The sequence below is a fragment of the Phyllosticta citriasiana genome (assembly GCF_038021145.1).
Source record: "Phyllosticta citriasiana strain CBS 120426 chromosome Unknown IWZ02scaffold_5, whole genome shotgun sequence".
NCBI classification, from domain to species: Eukaryota; Fungi; Ascomycota; class Dothideomycetes; order Botryosphaeriales; family Phyllostictaceae; genus Phyllosticta; species Phyllosticta citriasiana.
In genome coordinates, this window is record NW_027117282.1 from 1044762 (window position 1) to 1059102 (window position 14341).

General features: G+C 55.2%; 4 protein-coding genes across 4 annotated transcripts; 2 read left to right on the forward strand and 2 right to left on the reverse strand.

The window, feature by feature from the left end:
• Positions 1-497: 497 nt before the first annotated feature.
• Positions 498-950, forward strand: IWZ02DRAFT_432177 (uncharacterized protein; the record flags this gene model as incomplete). The annotated part of the gene is made up of 1 exon (XM_066766200.1): positions 498-950. The coding sequence occupies one exon, from the start codon at positions 498-500 to the stop codon at positions 948-950; it is 453 nt and encodes a 150-aa protein (XP_066623805.1).
• Positions 951-3769: 2819 nt separating this feature from the next.
• IWZ02DRAFT_489620 (uncharacterized protein) lies at positions 3770-4626 on the forward strand (the record flags this gene model as incomplete). Its single annotated transcript, XM_066769594.1, has 3 exons — positions 3770-3886; positions 3961-4130; positions 4263-4626. 3 exons carry the CDS (start codon positions 3770-3772, stop codon positions 4624-4626), a joined length of 651 nt encoding a protein of 216 aa, XP_066623806.1.
• A 1895-nt stretch (positions 4627-6521) lies between these two features.
• On the reverse strand, positions 6522-8298 carry IWZ02DRAFT_231042 (uncharacterized protein). Its single transcript, XM_066762946.1, has one exon. It carries the CDS (start codon positions 8248-8250, stop codon positions 6664-6666), a length of 1587 nt encoding a protein of 528 aa, XP_066623807.1. The 5' UTR covers positions 8251-8298; the 3' UTR covers positions 6522-6663.
• A 1641-nt stretch (positions 8299-9939) lies between these two features.
• Positions 9940-10768, reverse strand: IWZ02DRAFT_400143 (uncharacterized protein). Its single transcript, XM_066765620.1, has 2 exons — positions 10074-10768; positions 9940-10022 (listed from the first exon to the last, which is right to left on the reverse strand). Exons 1-2 carry the CDS (start codon positions 10652-10654, stop codon positions 9959-9961), a joined length of 645 nt encoding a protein of 214 aa, XP_066623808.1. The 5' UTR covers positions 10655-10768; the 3' UTR covers positions 9940-9958.
• Between the last annotated feature and the right edge of the window lie 3573 nt (positions 10769-14341).

A 14341-nucleotide genomic window follows, 5' to 3' on the forward strand; every position in this document is an offset into this window, starting at 1 on the left:
GGCAGGCCTAAACTTCATTTCCCGCTACATTCAGTCTGTCGGCGCACACTGTGCAAGCGACCAACCGCCTGCAGGCGCGGCGGGCCGTCTGCCTGCCAGTGCCAGGAAGCCCGGCTCGAGGCGGGGCGGAAGAGCTGTTAGACTGGCTAGTGGCTGGAGCGTTCTCGTATTGTAACGCTACATGACAACATGGCCACCCATTCTGCTGATCCAGAGACGGTAAAGGTGCAGAAAGGAGAGGTCGGCTTGGTCCTGGGGGAGCACTCTGTTTAGGGGCTGGCCAAACACGAACCTTTGCATCATTCGACCCACCGAAGGTATATAGACCGCCGTGCAGAAACCCCCCCCCCCCCTCAACTCGACCTGCTGCTCATCGTCTCCGTACATATCTTCTCTGTCCGGCCAATTCTTTAAGCATTTAACCTTAATCGATAATCTTGTCGCTCCTCCTCCACCTCTATATACCATATCCCCTCTTCCACACCACTCAAGCAACAATGCGCTTCCAAACCGTCCTCGCCGCCGGCGCCTCCCTCCTCGGCCTCTCCTCCGCCCGCCTCGTCGGCGTCAAAGTCCCCAGCGTCATCGCGCCCGGCGAGCTCATCAGCGTCAACATGACGAGCGAAAACTACATCCAATCGGTCCAAGACATCAGCGTGGCCTTCGGCCTTGCACCCGACGCCTCGTACGGCTACTCGCTGGGCAGCGTCGTCGGCAGCCAGTACCTCGGCCCCGGCAACTCGAACAAGCCCGACGACGTCCCCATCCTCATTTTCCTGCCCAAGGACGCGCCCACCGGCGAGCAGATCTTCGGCGCTTCGCTGTACAGCTTGTACGGTGCTAGCTCGAGCCCCGTCATTTCCAACTTCAACGTTACCGTCACTGTGGGCAACGAGACGAGCTCCGATTACGTCTCCAGCGAGGGCTTCCAGAGCTTCTCGCCGTACTAAACGGGTGCGCGCGCGAAAAGAGGGGGAAATGTGACGTTGGTTTGGTTCAAGGGGGACTCGGTGCTTTTGCGAGCTTCTCGACGCTGTGATTGGTCGGCGTTGTCCAACATTGCATCCCCTTTTGTCGCTGTTTGGTTTGCCGGTTGAGAGGGAAGAAGAACGCATTCCTGTCGATACGATTGACTTCTTCGTTGCTTGCTGGCTCCTCCATTTCTCGCCTGCCTGCACGCTTGTAACACAATCCTTAGAAGCATCATTGCACTTTATCACGCTACCTTACGAATTGCATGCATCATTTTTGGCCATGAGTCAGTCAGTCTGGCCTATCCAATTTCCTTTTCGAGTCATTTAGTTCTCTCTGGGCTCCTAGTCTCCCCGTGTGTTCAGAATGTATTGTCTTGAATTTGGTAGTCCTTGTTTGCCTGTGTAGGCGAAGAGCTTGAAAAGTTTGTCTAGATCCATGGTTACAAGTGTTTGTCGCTGACTTGAGGGGAGGCTTTTGATCAGTAATGGTTCCGGACGTTTGCTTCGTCATCATTAATAGCTTAAGCATGCACAAACCTGACCCCCTTCTCCCTGTACTGGCGGCGAGAAAAGCACCAGTAGCTATGTTGTCCTCTTCAATGAGAACGAGCAAGACCTGAGTTATGACGGACTGGGTAGCGCAAACCGTCAAATTGCTGAATGGTCCACCTTTCTCAATCCGTGCGCCGTGGGCGATGTGACATGCTTCTTTGCGCCAAGCATCGCAAGCCTCTGGCCGGCTCTTTGGTACTCTAGCGACGTAGATCCTACCACGCAATGGCTTTTGGATCGCGTAAGGTGAGAAAGGGTACATGGATCTCGCGGTGTATATATCTACCTAGGCCCTTCCACACCTTCCACAACGTACCAGAAGCACACGCACACCTCAATTCTCCGCAGGCAGGCGCAAGAAACTCCCTTCCACACACAACACACAAAAGAGGCGCAACCAAACAGAAAACAAAGCTGCGCTCACGCAGACTCGAACGCCGAAGCCAACACTTTCCTTTCCTGTCCAGTGTGCCCGCCCGCTCACTTGCTGTGTTACCACTTTCGGTAAGTGCACTAACAGGCAAAAGGGAAGATGGATGGGGAGGAGCACCAGGAATAACGACGTTACTCTCGGTGCTCCTGCCCATTGACATTTGGGGTTGTGGGGGTGGGTTACATGGTAAAAGCTTGATGATAAAAGAGTGAGGGGGGGGATATAGGGCTGTTAGTTAGTTGGTGAGTGGACTGTGGCTTGGGCGAGCTTGATGGGGGGGGGCATTTAGCTGATTGGTGGTGATGGATGATGTTCTTTCTAGTGGAACTTGTGCTGTTTGGCCTTTCTTGGAGCTACAGTAAGGTGGCATCCAGATTGTACTTAAGAATTCGAGGAAAGTGGTAAAGTGAACGGGAGGAAGACTTTGCTGCGAAAGTGACATTAAGGAGCAGAACATGGATTAGGTAAGGGACTGAACAAGGGCACATATTGGGAGCATTCAAACATCGCAACGACTAAACGAGATTCAAACTGACAAAGAGAACAGGCAGCGGGACTGTTTTCGTAGCTCTGCGGCCGCTAGAAGCTCGTTTTGTAACCAGGCATTGCGGATATCCACGGCAGTTGATGGAAAAAGACGTCTTCTCCAGGAATGCCACGCATGGCAGCAACGAGGCAACCTTGTCCGTCAAAACAAAACAAACGAAGGTAAGAGGCAACTGGACAGCGAGCTAGCATGGCAAACTCTTAACATGACAAATGAAATCCGTATTCGTGTGCGGAAATTAGGTGGTGGTTGGCAGCCGTGGTGTTTAGCAACTCGCCTCACCCCTGCGCGCATCCAAACCACAACATTATCTCATGAATCAGACGGGTGTCGCTTCGGGCGTTGTGATTACTAAACAACCCTAGGGCCTCTAGAGTGTCAAGGCTCAATCTAAGCTATATCCGGCTAGCGCCCACACAAGGCGGCGCCCTCTTCGAGGTTTGCGCTGCGCGCAACATGATTGGTCCTTAGGGTCTTTAGGGATCCGAGCGCCACTCACTAGTCCTAATTTGGATAGCGCAAACCGGAACAAAGAGGGTCTGACTTGTGAGATAACCACAACACCTCCGCGTCTGCAATGGCCTCCGCTGTCCACGAACCATCCACGTCTCACCACAACTTCCTCCGCGAAATGCACCTTTAACGCGACGCCCAATCCAATCGGACGCCTCGAGCGCGCCGCTCTGACTCTCCGAGAGCAGACTTCAGCCTCCCGCCACATAGGCGCCCCGCGGTAAAACAGGCGCGCAACACCTGTGCTCGAGTCAGGAGCGCGCACGCGTGCATCTGACGCCGCGGCCATCATCAAACAACTCTTCGCTTTTCGAAACAAGAATGGGCCGAGCAGAAAGGGTGAGCGTGCCTCTGGAGTTCAGTCATTTTAGGTTGGGCTGCAGCGACGGTCCAGCGCTACGGGCGGCGCATCAGTTTTGGCTTTTTCTGTCTCTATACTGTACTTTTGAATGTCCATGCAGGGTGATTGGACGCGGCCCGGGGCTGGATGGCTGGCTGGGCGATCGGCTTGATGATCGGCTCATCGTCTTGCCCCGATGGACAGTCACACAATGATACACAACGGAAATGCTTAGTCGCCACGGACAGATGAGGTGATGCGGAGGCTAGGTCCTCCGCGCAGACACGAGAGACCCTGGTCAAAGAGCTTTAAGGGAAAAAGGTAAATAGGAAGCAGAGTAACTGGAGGTCAGTTTCCATATATCCTCGGCCGTATTCTTCGAAGCCATACGCGCGATCCGCACACCCAAAATGGCAGACATCTTCCACGAGCCGCCTCCGGCCGCCAGCACCGTCGCGCTCTGGTTCCACTACCGCCGCCTCGTCTCCATGTGGTTCCTGAGCTTCCTACTCAACCAGGACTCGCTGGTGCCGGCGCTCTGTGGCGTCCTGTGGATGGCCATCGGGGATCACTTCGTTGGGGAAAGCCTGTTTGGCCGCAGACCGAAGATGATGCGCTGCTCGGTCTCGACTCGGGTCCCAAGATGCGGCCGTTGCCTGAGACGGTGCCAAAGGGCGTGTCTGGCGAGCTGTATCGCAAGTTTAGGCTATATGTCGTTGTCGACGGGGGCTGCGCGCCGCTGCCGGTCGTAGATGAGGAGGGCAATACGGGGTAAGCGTGGGACCTCTTGTTCTGTCCTCCAGAGCCTCATCATCATTAATTAGCATCCATCAGCACATGAATTCCTGACCTTAAGATATGTGGACTCACACCGCTAGACGAGGAATCCTGGGACTACTTCAGCGACAAGGAAGGGCAGGTATACGTGCACTCTGGATGGCATCGCCACCAGTTCGCCATCATGTACGCCTGGTACTTCCACAGCATCAGCCACTGCCACGAGGGGCAGGCCGCCGTCGTCTGGTTGCGCGGCCCAAACCACGACTGCCCAACCGTCCGCGGCGTCGCCCTGACCAAGAGCGGCGAGTGGATCAAGACCAAGACGGCGCATCTCGATGGAACACATGTCCCTGTTGAGCACTGCAATGACCCTCTGCTCGACCTCGATGGTGACCGCTTCCTCGAATATCAGGTTAATCCGCTGCTCGGCCATGGCCTTGCTACTACGGCTGTCAGGGGTAAATACCAGCCTACTGCTGCTTGGTAGTACATGCCACAAGCGGCGAGAGATGCGCTGCAGAATATTGACTTTGGTCTCGCGCGCGTGCCTGTCATAGATGGCAACTTTGAGAAGATGATGCAAGGAGCTTTCTTTGATTGTTGGGTATAAGAGCGTCAGGGGAAACAACCTTCTAGCTGCATATTCCAAACAACGAGGACCCAGGCGCCACCATTCCGGCTTCGACAACGAACAAATTGCATAAAGTCCATGACTTGATAGCAGGGATCAAACTGCCGACCAGCAGCATATCGTCGTGATCGCGCCGCTTAACCTCAGTCTAGGGCGAACCAGAAGTGCTTCGCAATCGGCTCATCATCCGAGAACTCGTCGTCGGCTTGGTAGACTTCGTCATACACACCGTCCCAAAACACCTTCTCCACTTCATTCAGCTCCTCATTTTCTTCCGGCTCTTCAAAGAGACGTCTCAAGTTAAACGAATCTTCATCTTCCAGATCCTTCGTCTCCTCTCGCGGATCGAAAAGCAGTCCGAGACCGTACGCCTCCTCGTCCTCCCACGCGTCCTCCACGACCTCCCTCCACTCGCCCCTCGTCAAAGCAAACAAGCGCGAGAGGTAGAACGAACGAGCGTCGCACACGTCTGCGCTCCTCTCCCTCGACGCCAACAGCAAATCGAGATAAAACGGCTCTTCCTCATCATCATCATCCTCCTCCTCCTCCTCCTCCTCCTCCTCCTCCACCACCATCGTCAGATCCGACACGGACCGCGACCCAACCGCGCCCATCGCCGGCGCCGCTCCCAGCAGCGGGCCCCAATCGTCCTCGCTCTCCTCGTCCACCGGCGCCGGCATGTCGCTCGCGTCGTAGCCCGCGGCGCCCGCGCGCACGCACGCCTCGATCCAATCGGCAACGCTGCCCATCTCTTCGCAATAGGCGCGCGTCAGAGGCCCGACGACGAAGCCGTCGGCGCCATGCGCAACCGTGCCCCCTGCGCTCGCCGGCGCGATGACGGCGCAGCGCGGCATCTCGGGGTACGCGCCGCGCTTTTCGAGGTGGTGGTGCCCGACGTAGTATTGCAGGTAGCGGCTGTGGATGCTGCTGCCGTTGCCGCCGCCGCCGCTGCGCCGCGCGCCGCTCCATGGGTACAGGTAGAAGCGGTACACGCGGTTCGCCTCGTCCGTACGCAGCGGGGGCACGTGGACGACGACGTTTTCCGGGGGCACACCTTCGCGCGCGTCGCGCAGGAGCGGCAGGTAATGCACACGGTCCGCGTCGCCGGGCGCCGTTCTGAGATCCGGCAGGTCGCAGTAGATGCGGTTGTTGCGTTCGGGCTGCTGCTGCTTCGGCGGCGACGGATGCCGGCGCGGGTACTCGCCCGTCAGGTCCTCGACGACGTAGATGTCGACGTTGTAGGGCCACTCGACGCGCGTGTGGATGGTCCAGACTTGGCTGTGGCGCGGGATGTGCTCGATTGGGTGATAGAAGGCGCGCATGCGGTAGCTGAACGGATGGTAGCTTCGTAGGAATTCGTGCTCTGGGAAGAAGTATACTACGTTGCGCGTCGATGCGTCGGGGCCGATGGTGAAGCTGGACCGGACGCCCTCGTTTTTGGCGATCTGTTGGTGGACGTGCTCTTCGATCTGGAGGTCGAGTCCGCCTATTAGGGCCTTGGGTGGCGTTGCACGGAGGTGAGGGGAGTTGAATGGTAGTGTGGCTGAACTGAGAGAAGTCTTGGAGGTTGCCTTGCACGTCATGGAGTCGGCTTGGAGAGGCGTCGTCATTGTGGTTGCGTTGCGTGATGCTGTTTGCAAGGAGAAAAAGAGAGTTGCGAAGTGATGGAAGCTGAGAGAAAGGTCAAAGGTCAAGTTCAGGTTTCCAAAGCGTTGGAAGGTCGTATCACCTCTCGGGGTTGTGGTGTTGTGAAGTGAGGACTCTGTGAAGCGAACCGCTGATTCCTATGCCAACGCTTTCACACCGACCAACAACCTTTCTCAGGCCCAAAATCGCAAAACAACAGGAGTCAACCGGCAGGGCCAGCAGTCTAACAAACAAGGTCATTGAGATTCAAGACACCAGACGCTCCGCAAGAAAGGCAGGAACAGCAGAAACAGTCAGCAATCGCACCGTGTATCCAAAAGCAAAAACCACAAGACCTTTCGCTAAAAAACTCGGGCTATGAGAGACCACTGCCCTCGCAATCGCTCCACTCATATCCAAAACGTAGACTATGATGGCAAACACTTCGACAACAAGATCCCAAATCAATCTTACCGTCGCAAGCAAATTCGCCATGCCCTCCACAAGCGCCGGGAAAACGTCATCGACGACTTTGAACGAGCCATACGCAACGATATCCACCAAAAACGCCGCCACCGCAAGCACGAGAAGCAGCTTCAGACTGTGACTGCTCGCAACGGCGTCAACTGCCGCCCAAAAAGGACTACTGTCATTGTCCTCCTCCTCGAACATCAGCGGGAACGCCGACTCCGGCCTTGCCGACACAGAACGATGCCAGTTCCCCGTCATCGCCTTGTCGATATTGCAATCGAGTGGACGAAGCGGCCGCGCGTCCAGAGCAGCGTCGCCGCTTCTCATGCGCTCTCCCTGCCAGGCTGCGACGCGAGCCCAGGTACGACAAACGGCGACAGTCGACGGCGGGAGACGGACGCCACGAAAGTCGGCAAAGCCGTCGCTGTCGTTGTATTTGTCGCCGCCAGATGGCGCAAGGCGCGCAGAGGGCGCAACGACAGCGCCGCGGCGGACGAGAGCCTCGGCATGCCGCGCAGCAGCCGTCGAGAGGTTCGGCAACGCGCGCGCCACACCGCTTTGTTCATCCGACGACGCGCGCGGGTACAGGAACACGCGGTAGATGCGATTCCATTCGCGCGGGGCGGCGAGGCGGGGCACGACGACGTGGAAGCGCTGGAAGGGGACGGCCATGGGCTCGCCGGCTACCCTGTTCATGAGGCGGAAACGCATCGCGCGCGCGGCGAGCAGGTCGCGCGGGTGCTCGAAGGATTGCTGCGGCGCGTCGGTGCTGCTGCTGTGGGGGTTGCATGGCCAGAGGGCTGGCTCGAGCATTTCGTGGATCATTACGTCGATGGGGCCGGCGCGCGCGCGGATGTGGATGGTCCAGATGGGGTGGTGCCGGATGGGCTGGGGCAGCGTCGTGCTTTGGCGCGTCGTGTAGAGACAGTCGGTGTAGTTGGATGACGAGAAGGGTACGTCGGGGGTGAGGACGAAGTCGTGGCGGAGGTGCCCATCTGGACCGATGCTGAATGATGGATCTGGTAGCGTTGTCTCGTGCGAATTTGCGAAGCTTGCGAGTGAATCCATGGTCGATGGCAAGTCGCACTGTGAAGTGCGAGAGATTGAAGTCGCCAAAAGCCTTGGAGAATCCACGACACAACTCTCGTCCTCGAACCTTGGACAATGAAACATAGCTGTCAGGAACTTCCTCGGTGCAAATATCGGACGAGCGAAGAAGTGTCCATGTGTTGAACAAAGGCGAGAGACAAAGGGTGGATGTATTTGGCTACTTGGGGCAAGCCAAAATTCTGAAGGCGGAAATGAACGAAGTTCTTTGTTTAGACAAGGTGTCTCGATTTCATCCAAGGTAGAAATCAACACGAACGAGTGGAAGAAGAACATACGAAACCGTTGATAGATTTGATATTGCTCTTCTATTCGACATTGTAGAACAACTTACAGGTCTCTACTCAAAGATGTGAAAAAAAAAAAAAAAAAAAAGAAGATTAAGACATCGAATGACTCTGTCAGCGCGCAGCGCAGTCTGTTTACAAGTCAGCGCGACTACAGAGGAAGGGAACTTACCTCGTCGTTTCCAAGGGCTGAAGAGTAGAGAAGAGCAGCCTCGAGTAACATGAGTTTCGACAGTCAAATCGTCAAGTGGATGAGGGACGGCGTTGATTTGCAGGTGGCGCTGCCCCTGTCTCTCGTCAGCTCGTGCCCACCGTACAGAGACAGAAAAAAAAAATGGAGGGACAAAGGGTGCCAACAAAACATTCACCAGCTACCATTCATACCCGTCGAATCTTTCTCGTCTCAACAGCGAATACCGAAATCCCGCTGCGTCGCCTCAAATGTCGCTACAAAACGGCCGATCGGGAAACTTGTACTGCGATGGTCTCTGTCAGCTCTCACGCTCCTTTCCAGCGAGGGAAGGAAAGGAAAGGGGATCCGATACAAACTCACAGATGACTCACGTCACTCATACTTCCAAAGAACGATTTCATCCGATACCTCTGAAGACTAGATTGAAAATATCCTGCTACTGTCAGCATACCTCAGGGGTGGGGGACTTACCTTGACCTTCCCTCCCGCTCCCACCATTTTCGTAGCCGTCGTTCTGTCGTTCGTGCATCCGTTGAATCGATCGAGATCTACTGCTCATCAGCGAAGCTGGGGGGGACTTACCTGTTCCATGGATGCCTAAGATGTCGATGTTGTCCGGGTTGCTTGATGAACCTACCAAGCAGCGCGCACAATCTACTTATACAGTACGCAACCAATGCCGCCCATTCAGCAGCGCGGGCATTGTTCATTGTTCATTGTCAGCCGGCAAACAGACAAAGGAGATATCAAGGAAACCCGTTTTGTTTGTGTCTGCTACGGAGTGAAGGGATGAAGAAAGGCACAAAACCAACGCCATTGTTTTGAGGTCGGTCGCGCTCGCTTTGTCCAGCTTACGAGCCAAAGTTGGCTGTGTCGTGGACAACGCTGAATGTGGGCTCCCGATGCTGTGATGATGTGATGGTGGGAAGGGCGAGCTGACAAGGCTCGCCTTGCCTGCTCAAATGCAGTGCCATGCAACGCCATGCTGTGTGAGCTGAATCAATCGTGTCAAATAATCAATGCAATGTCTTTGTGAGTCGTAAACCGCTGAGAAACGCCAGCGTGTGAGCAGTCGCTGGCTTGCCTCATGGCAGCCGTTAACGGCTGTTTGCGCATCGTGAGAATATCGCTCCGGAAAACGAACGAACGCCTGTCAATGAAAGTCGAAACCAATGAAGAAAATTCCGGTGGGTGGAAGGTCCAGTCTGGGTCCAGTCTGGTGATGATGGATATCGCGTGTCCAAGGAAAAAAGAAGTCGCACGTCGCATGTTTTCATGGGACGGTGTCCAAGAAGAGGAATAGCAAGTCGAAACGCTGACCGCCAGAAGGCAGGAAAGAAGGCAGAACGCAGAGACGCAAGGAAACGAAAAAGAAATGGCAAGCTTAGAGACTCCTTGTTAGAAAGAGTCGCCTACGCACTTGCTGGGTAATGAGATTTTGGGGTGAAATCGTGAGGGGATTTTCCGTTAAAGGACGGGTCCACAAGACGAATGGTCGCATTGATCACATCTTGTGAGGGTAGACGAAGTGAGGACGAGGCGGTAGCGGAGGCTGGGGGCTGACGTACCTGATACTGTCAGTCCGTATCAAATCACCAACAGAGGATCATTCAACTCACGTCTCAGGCTGCACCGCGTGCTTGGGGTCGAGATCACCCTTGCCGTAGACATCGCGCGGACCAGGCTCGATGGAATCAATCAAATCAGGCGGAAGAAGCCTGTACTTGTCGCGCTCGGCCTCCTCGTCGAGCTGGTGCATGGGGTACAGAATGTCGAGCTCAGTCGGAATCGTCCAGACCTGGTCGAACGGCTGCTGGTGGATCATCGGCAGGTGGTTCCATGCGACGGCACCGTTGGTGGGCTCGCGAGGAAGAGGCAAGAAGCGCTTGACGCCAGTGCGCGCGCGGTCATCTCCCTCCCACTTCATCTCGGACAGCGTTGGCCAAGCCGCAACGCGACGGTCTGGCGTCTTCCAGTCCGGGCACCAAATTGTGGGCATGCCCAGTGCAGCGCCGTGGCCAGGTTGTCTGTCCCTAAGATCCCAGAAGGGCACGCCCGCCATCTGAGCTTCCTTGTCCTTCTCGCGCACGAGAGCGCGCTGCTCCATTTCTGCAATTTTGCGCTTTTCCGCCTCGAGCTTGACGTTATGCATGGCAGATTGGTGTCGAAGCCATGACCCAAAGTCCTTGATGGGCTCCATGATGTCCTTGTCGTACTTGCGAAAGTTGCGACGGACACCAATCTGAGCGACCTCGTACTGCTCTTCCTGACGGCATCTGTCCGAAACCCACACCCTGCTCGAAGTGTGACCACCTCCATACTGAGTATCGTTGACCTCGTCGGAATTGTAAGTAACGACGGATTGAGACGGCTCGGGCGTGAATGGGGCAGACTGTGGCACGTTGCGACCCAAGTCGATAGCCCCACGACGCTCAAAGGGCTTCTGGATCGTCTGATTGGACTCGCCATGCTTGGAGAGCTGCACATTCAGAGTACTCGGGGTGTACGACACGTCGCGGGCATAGGTATCGTCGCGGGCGTAGCTCAAGTCTTGAGAATGAGAAAAGTCGTGGGCGTGTGCAGCATGCTTGGCGACCTGAAAGTGCTGTGGGTCCTGGATTTGCTGAGCGCCGGGCACGGGCTGAGTGCCCTGCATACTCTGAACGCCTTCCAGGTACTGAGTGGCCTGCGAGCGGCGCAAGCGCTGCAAGTCCTGTGTCGTCATGGACTGTGGAGTGGGAACCTGGATAGACTGCGTCGGAGTCGAATTCTTGCAAGGCATAGACGCAACTTCGTCAGCATGCATCTGGGTCAGACGCGCCTTGAGTCCACTGGCGATGGGATCATAGCCGCGCTGCGGCGTCTGCTGGTGCACGATCCTCCGCAAGTGCTGCTCAGAGTACTGGGGGTAGTCGATACTGCCAAAGCTCTTAGCATGATTTCTGTTGTCGGCAGACTCGTTGTACGGCGGTGAGATCTTGAAGGTGTTGAGAGACTTGGTCACGCTCTCGACTTCAGCTTGCATGCCATGGTCCAGCAGTTTGCCGGCATCCTGGGAGTACTGCGTCTGGCTATCTGGAATGCGACGAGCTTGTTGAAGGGCGGAAATGGCGGGGCCGTTCCGAATCCGACGGGATTGCTCAGAGGGAGCAGAGTATTTGCGGTACTGGTCCTCGTACGGATTGAAGGCTCCCGGGCCATTCTGAAGGCCACAAGCCTGCTCAGAAGCGGCATATCCCTGCTTCTCCAAGTGGGTGGCATTGTCGAGGTATGAAGTCTGCTGAGAGAATTTGGCTTGCTGGGCCTGCTGGAGAGAGCGGATTTCAGGCAAATACTGGTTGAGCCTGACGGCGTCGTAGTTGTTTGTCATTTCAGCGGGTGGAGAGGGAGGCATGGCAAATCCAAGCGCGGTGCCGCTTTGAGGATGATTGCGCGACGGCTTGGAGACGGGCATGTCCATGGTATGAGGGGACACTTTGTCGATAAAGCGAGATCGATGCACCGCGGTTTGAACACGGCAGAGCAGAAGTTGATGCTGGTGCTCTGGCAAGTGACAGGTGTGCGTGGTCAGGTGGTAGGATTGACGTGGGGAGATGCGCTGTCGGATGTGATGAATGTGTTCTCGAGCTTCACCCCCAAAGAAGCTTTCAGGCTGTCAAATGATTCAAAAATCAGTTTGATTTGCACGTCATCGCCAGTGGGGATAATCTCAGACTGGAAGAGAGCTTTGGTTTGGTTTGGGTTACGTACCTTGGTGTGCCTTTGGTGAATCAAACTCGTTGATGCAAAAGAGCTGAGTCGGAGTGGGTCGGAGTGGGAAGGGTAGGTAGGATTGGGAAGTAGCCTCGATTTGGAGACTGTCAGCTGTCGTGTCTTGAAAAGCAGCCAATTCGAATGACTGTTCGAATTCACAAGTCAGCCACCACCACAGTTTTTACCTGGTACTGTACTTGCTTTGGTGTGCCTATGCCAGAGGACAGAGAGCCTTCGAAGATGGTTTGGTTTGAAGAAGCAAAGCCTGAGGCTGGTTGGGATAGAAGTACTTGCAACAGGTGTGAACAAATTTTCTTATTGGGCCAGGGTCAGCAGAGCGTGACGATGCGAATTCGCTTTGATTCGCTTTCGCTTTGGCGGATAAGAGGCAACTCACAACCAACACGCCGACGCGTGAATACAACTCTGAAACTCTTCCTGTGCAGCTTGTCAGCAACAGATCTTGTCGCAACCTGACACACTTTTGGGTCGATGATTGAGTCCTCCAAGAGAGAACAATGATGAAGGGCAGCATGGTGTTGAACTCTTGTGTAGCGATGGGACCTCAAGTGTCAACAGTGAGCTGGCAAGCAAAGTCAATGCGCCAACAGCTTGCGGCTAAGGTTGGTGACCCCATCGTGACACAAACCTTTCGTTCAGGTTGCGTGGATTGTTAACATAAGTGTTGAAATGCCAGCAGGAAATCAGGAGAATTGCGAGCACACAGCTCAGGTAAAATGCATGAGATTTGTGCACGACTTACCACGCTGTTTCAAGGATCAAGGAGACCGAGGGGACCAAAAAATTCGAAAGTGTTTAAGAATCAAGGACAATGTTTGGAGGAGCAGAATGATATGGTGTTTACGCCCGGGCCTCCTATCGCCAACGGTGTCGGATATAGAAAAACCCGCTCCGGAGGTAAGTGGTGTCAAAAAAGGAGCAAAAGTGGTAAATGCGACAACGTGCAAGAGAAACACGACAACGTTATGGTGACGGGAAAGATAGAAAAGCCATCTGGATACTTGAGCAGAGGATAGTGCAGTACCGCCATTGGGATGCTTCAACGTCTACCTTCTATAGTGGTGGTGATGGTTTGTTGCGCTGGGTACTTGACTTCGGACTACTCCATCAGCCAAGTCGAGACTCGACTCGCGCAAAGGCATAGCCCCGAGGTCTCACATGGGGGATAATCCACGGATGCCTGGACCTTTCTCGAAGAAGAATGACGAAGAAGCAAATACAATCTTTTGTTACTGCCATGTGCTCGGGACCTCTTAGGCAGAGATGACTTTTGTGCCGTAAGCACACACAAGGCACGCCTGCAAGACATGGAATTGATGCCGAGGCCGTCGGTCCACATGGATACTTTGCGAGTGGGCTTTGCGCGCCAGACGACGCTCTTGCAGGGTAGAATGGCGTTCCGCAAGCTGGTATTCAGCCAACGGGCGCTCTCATGGACGAGGCGACTTGGGCAGTGCAAGGCAGGTCGCGGGCGACCTCGACTCGCGGAGTCACCGAGTGCCAAGTGGGTTTGAGTCGAAATGTCTCACGGCTTGGAAAATTTGGATGAACCTTGAATCATTCCATGGCCTTGTGGGTAGAAATGGCTCGAAGGTCGATGATGGAGAAGAGCGGGCGAGAGCTTGACCGGGACAAAGAAGCAAGACATGTCTCTGGAGGAACGGCGTCATTAGACAGCCAGCACGACGGCGGGTGCATGAGAGCGACATTGGCCGTGCGATGGATTGCGCATTCGTAGCTGACGCAGCTGAGATGGAGTCTACCTACATGTACATGTTGGGGTGCGGTTGAGGTGCAGCAAAAGGATCTGCAGCTTCGGGATGAAAGGCACAGCCAATCAGCGACGTCGTCGTACAAATGCCAGGGCAAGCAAGCGCTGGGTCATTTGACAGCAAAGAGAGGGCAAAAAGGGAAAAGGGAAAAAGAGAAAAGACACCCCTTGCTTAATGACCAACACCAGACATGGCATCGTGGATTTTGGTGCTGGTGGTCGGTCATGGAAGAGACGGCATCCCCGGTCACCTGCACACGGCGGCATGACGTCCGGCTTCACCTTAGGGTGGCGCGAAAACAAGGAACAGTCAACAGTCAACGTCCATCTTTAAAGCCCCTC